The sequence below is a fragment of the Colias croceus genome, chromosome 1 (assembly GCF_905220415.1).
Source record: "Colias croceus chromosome 1, ilColCroc2.1".
Classification (NCBI taxonomy): Eukaryota; Metazoa; Arthropoda; class Insecta; order Lepidoptera; family Pieridae; genus Colias; species Colias croceus.
The window spans coordinates 1,911,860-1,916,065 of NC_059537.1; the positions used below are offsets into that span (position 1 = coordinate 1,911,860).

The 4,206-nt window shown below is 32.3% G+C and overlaps 1 protein-coding gene across 1 annotated transcript; it reads right to left on the reverse strand.

Moving 5' to 3' along the window:
* Positions 1-1,413: 1,413 nt before the first annotated feature.
* LOC123697595 (15-hydroxyprostaglandin dehydrogenase [NAD(+)]-like) lies at positions 1,414-4,028 on the reverse strand. The gene is made up of 5 exons (XM_045644139.1): positions 3,933-4,028; positions 3,596-3,832; positions 2,953-3,129; positions 2,051-2,211; positions 1,414-1,561 (listed from the first exon to the last, which is right to left on the reverse strand). Exons 1-5 carry the CDS (start codon positions 4,026-4,028, stop codon positions 1,414-1,416), a joined length of 819 nt encoding a protein of 272 aa, XP_045500095.1.
* Between the last annotated feature and the right edge of the window lie 178 nt (positions 4,029-4,206).

A 4,206-nucleotide genomic window follows, 5' to 3' on the forward strand; every position in this document is an offset into this window, starting at 1 on the left:
ATCACTTCGCTGTTGTCTTAAAATAATTTATTGCTAAGAAAGTGTTTCTTGTGCCAAGGAAAGAGATAAAAGTAAATAGGAGCTAGATCTAAAAAAATAGGGTAGGTGTTCAAGCATTTGGAATGCCGATTTTTTAATGGCAGCCATCGCAACTGACGCTTTGTGATCTGGTGCGTTGTCTTGGTGAAACAGCGTTCAGGTCCGCAGTTTGCCATGTCTCTTTTCCTTACTAACCTACCGCAATCTTTTAATTTGGTCTGTTAAGTAAGAGCCCAATAAAGTGGCTACCTTTTTAAAATATTCCACCATAATTATTCCTTCAGCGTCCCAAAAAACTACCGCTTTAATCTAACCTACTGATTTTCACTTTGAATTTCTTCATCGTCACTTTGGAAGCTCGCATCCAGGACATTGATTGTTTTTTGGTTTCAGCATAAACATGGTGAACTCGGGTAACGTCCATGATCACAAAACGTGAAAAAAATTATCCTGATATCATTAAAAATTTAGAAATTTACCCTCTACATGTCGAACCGTTGTTTCTTCTTTTCGTCGGGAAACATTCTGGCACGCACGGTTCACATTCAAATTAATGTAAATAATTGGAAACGTGGCCTGTTGATATGATTTTTTTGTGATTACTTAGTGAATACATGAGCAAGCTAAAAACATTTATTTTATATTTTTATGTGCACAGGAAATACCCAATTATCATTACTTTTGGATCAACCTAGTACATTTAATATGAAAGATTTTAGCTTTTTCTTTCTTTTTTTGGTTTTCTGCTTTAATTACTTCGCAAATTTGAAGGGAAGTTCATTTAGAAACTGTAAATAGAGCTCCTCATTGTATTGCACAATGAGGACATCACTTCGAAAATCTGCTATGAATACGAAATGTATGGGAAATAAAATGTATGGGAGCGTTTAATGTAACATTTTTGGATATTTCTCGTTTTATTTTTAAAAATTTATTATGGTCATTTTACTCATTAGGTTAAGTACTTTCGATATCAGTTTAAAGTTTTTTTGTATCTGCAATAGTTACGGAATAATCGCTTGTGCACACTTAACGATTACACCCTGTATATCATCACGCTACGACCAACAGGGGTGGAGCCACGGGGGTGAAACCGCGCGGAGCAGCTAGTCTTTCAATAAAACAGGACATTTGATGCAAACTTTACGTGAAGCAAAAACTTGGTAAGTACCTACTCCCTTTTCAGAACATTTGGACATTATAATTTATAGAGATAAAAGGAGTGGAGAGGGCTAATTAATATTTATTTAAAATTATCTATGCATAAAATAATTAATTTATATAAAAAATATATATTATACACAGACTATCATGTAAGAAAAATGCTTTAAAAGATCATCTCTCGTCTGTAATTCGCTGATCAATGATAATATTTCAAATGTTTATTTTTTCAGCCATAACTTCAAAAGCTTGGTCTATATTGTCAGTTATATCGCAAATTCTTCCATTGTTCACAAGCCAGACGCTTCCACTTTCACCATTTGTGAAACTTTCTACTACTCCCTTAGCTGCTACTTCCGCACTGAAAAAAAAAAAGCAATAAATAAAAAACACTGAAATAAAAACAAAATAAATTGGCATAAGTGTATCTCTACACTAAATATCTGCACTTGTAAATATATCGCTTTAGAGTTTCTTTGTTTGCTTGAACCCACTAATCTCAGAAACTACAGGTTCGATTTGGAAAATTCTTTCAGTGTTTTTTCTCATTTACGGTACGCTATAGGCTAGGTATATATAAGTAATTATTATTGTAAATTAGGCTAGACACTAGAATTAAATACATATTATATGTATTTCTTAACTACATAGTATAAAACAACGTCGCTTTCTCTGTCCCTATATTCTTTGTATGCTTTAAAACTACACTACGGATTTTGATGCGGTTTTTTAATAGATAGAGTGATTCAAGAGGAAGGTTTTAGTATATAATTTATTAGGTTTTAGAAAAATCGGGCGAAGCCGCGGGCGGTACGCTAGTCTTAATAAATGCATTATGGAAACTACTTACGGTTGGACAGGACTTCTTAAAGCAATATTTCGCATAATTTGTTCACCATCGCGATTTATCTGTTCATCAAAGCTTTTTGTAGTCAACATTATATTTGACTGCGTGACTCCGAAACAAATTGTGATCACTCTCACGTTGGTTCTGGAATAATATTCTTTCATCTGTAAAATATAAAAGAGCAAAAATTGATAAATTCATAAAAAAACAATTTGAAACCCGCGAACAATAGCTAGTATTTTTTATTGTTATTCTTTTACTTAATCTACATCACTGCCAAGTGTGCCAAGTGTTATCAAAATTCGTTTAGTAGTTTTCCATGCATACAAACATTCACATGAACATTGAACGCTGTAATTTCCTGTAATTAAAGGTAGATTATGTATTTTAATAAGATGTAATAAACGTGAACCCTTTGTTGGAAATTCTATAATAAATAAATAAAACCTAGTGCACTACCGTGGCAGCTACTCCACTGTACAATGGAGTCCATCATAATATAAACGTGCTAAACCGGAAATATTTAGCCTTGTTCCATTTTCCACAAGTAATTTGGAAAGCTTTTCGCATTTAGATACTTACTATTAAGAAAGTAAAATTGTACACCTGTTAATATAAATTACCATTCATATTGTCATCGTTAATCATATTATAAAACTGAAGAGTTTGTTTGTTTGCTTGAATGCGCTAATCTCAGGAACCACGGATCCGATAGAAAAATTATTTCACTGTTAGACAGTTCATTAACGAGGAATGCTATAGGATATATCATCAAGACCTATAGGAGCGGAGCAATATGGGCAAAACCTCTGGGCACAGCTAGTCCAGGATAACACATAAATTGCTACAGCGAAGTTTAAGCAAAATTAAAAATCGAAATTTATAAGCTTATCTTATGAACTTACGCCAATAGAGCTTCCAAAGTAGACCAAAGCATTCTTGATAGCGCCGTATAAGAAAAGACCAGGAGATATTCTCAAAAGACCACTGATGGAGGATACATTGATGATGGTGCCTCCTCTACCACCTTTGTCCTTACGCATAAACTCGATACCTCTTATTGATGAAGTTATAACTGCAGTCTAGCGAATTTAACAAATTATTTTAATGTATGAATGAAGCAAAGTATTTAGGTACTATTATTGTCTATGACTTAAAAATTAATTTTATTTTTTAAAGTATTCCTTATATAATTCATAACCACTTCATAACATACTTTTGAAATTATTTATCGAAGAAAAGTGAGCGAAGCGTGAAAGTAACGATATTTTTACGCTCACTGATAAAAAGTTGTTCGCAAAACTTTTGCCGATAGTTTTTGACACATTTTTAAGATAAACATTGAATAAGAAGACTGGAGTGCTTTATTTTCTTCATGGAATTTTGTTTCTTAAATCCTAGTCGTATAGTTTTAAATATTATAAAATTTTTAATTAAACAAATATTTTGTACAAATAACTACCATATTAATTAAATGACCCGTTATTATCCCTAAGCTTATGAATTTGCCTAAGTTTTAAATGGACACTTATTATAAGTTTTACTTACGAAATTCAAATCGATTTCTTTTTTATACATTTCAAATGATTCATCCGCTATTCCAGCATTATTGATTATAACATCAATATAATCGAACTCCTTTGTGATTTTTTCGAATGCGTCCAGTAGTTGATCCTCCTTACTAACGTCACATTTTATAAACTGTATTCTATCTTTTCCATGCTTTCCCGCCAATTTTTTAACCAAATCATTTGCCGCGTTTTCATTGATATCTAAAATTTTTACCTGTTTAAAGAACGATCTCTTTTAAAATCTGCTCATTTCACATATGATTTTATTCCCAAAAAATAAGAAAACTTAAATTGTACTTGAACTGTTTACTTGCCTTTGCACCTTCACGTAAAAATGCCTTAACGATTTCAGCCCCAATACCATTAGCTCCGCCCGTCACTACAGCCACTTTATTTTCTAAGCTATTCATATTGATGTATTCGAATTTATTTATATTGTTATATTAATTTCAAAGCGTATACGAGCTTAAAGTACGCAATTCCAAATGCCCGCCCGTCACCTTCATTTTAATATATATAGGTGGTGTTTATGACGAAAATTGGATCTCTCTATCATAATCATTTGAAAGTTCCGTATGTTTTTATCTT

Bases quoted from the DNA above. Each gene is read 5' to 3' on its own strand.
- LOC123697595 (XM_045644139.1), bottom strand. From the start codon at position 4,028: ATGAATAGCTTAGAAAATAAAGTGGCTGTAGTGACGGGCGGAGCTAAT. The intron at 3,833-3,932 runs GCAAGTAAACAG...TTCTTTAAACAG, and splicing joins TTTTACGTGAAGGTGCAAAG to GTAAAAATTTTAGATATCAA. The intron at 2,212-2,952 runs GTAAGTTCATAA...TATATTTTACAG, and splicing joins ACTTTGGAAGCTCTATTGGC to ATGAAAGAATATTATTCCAG.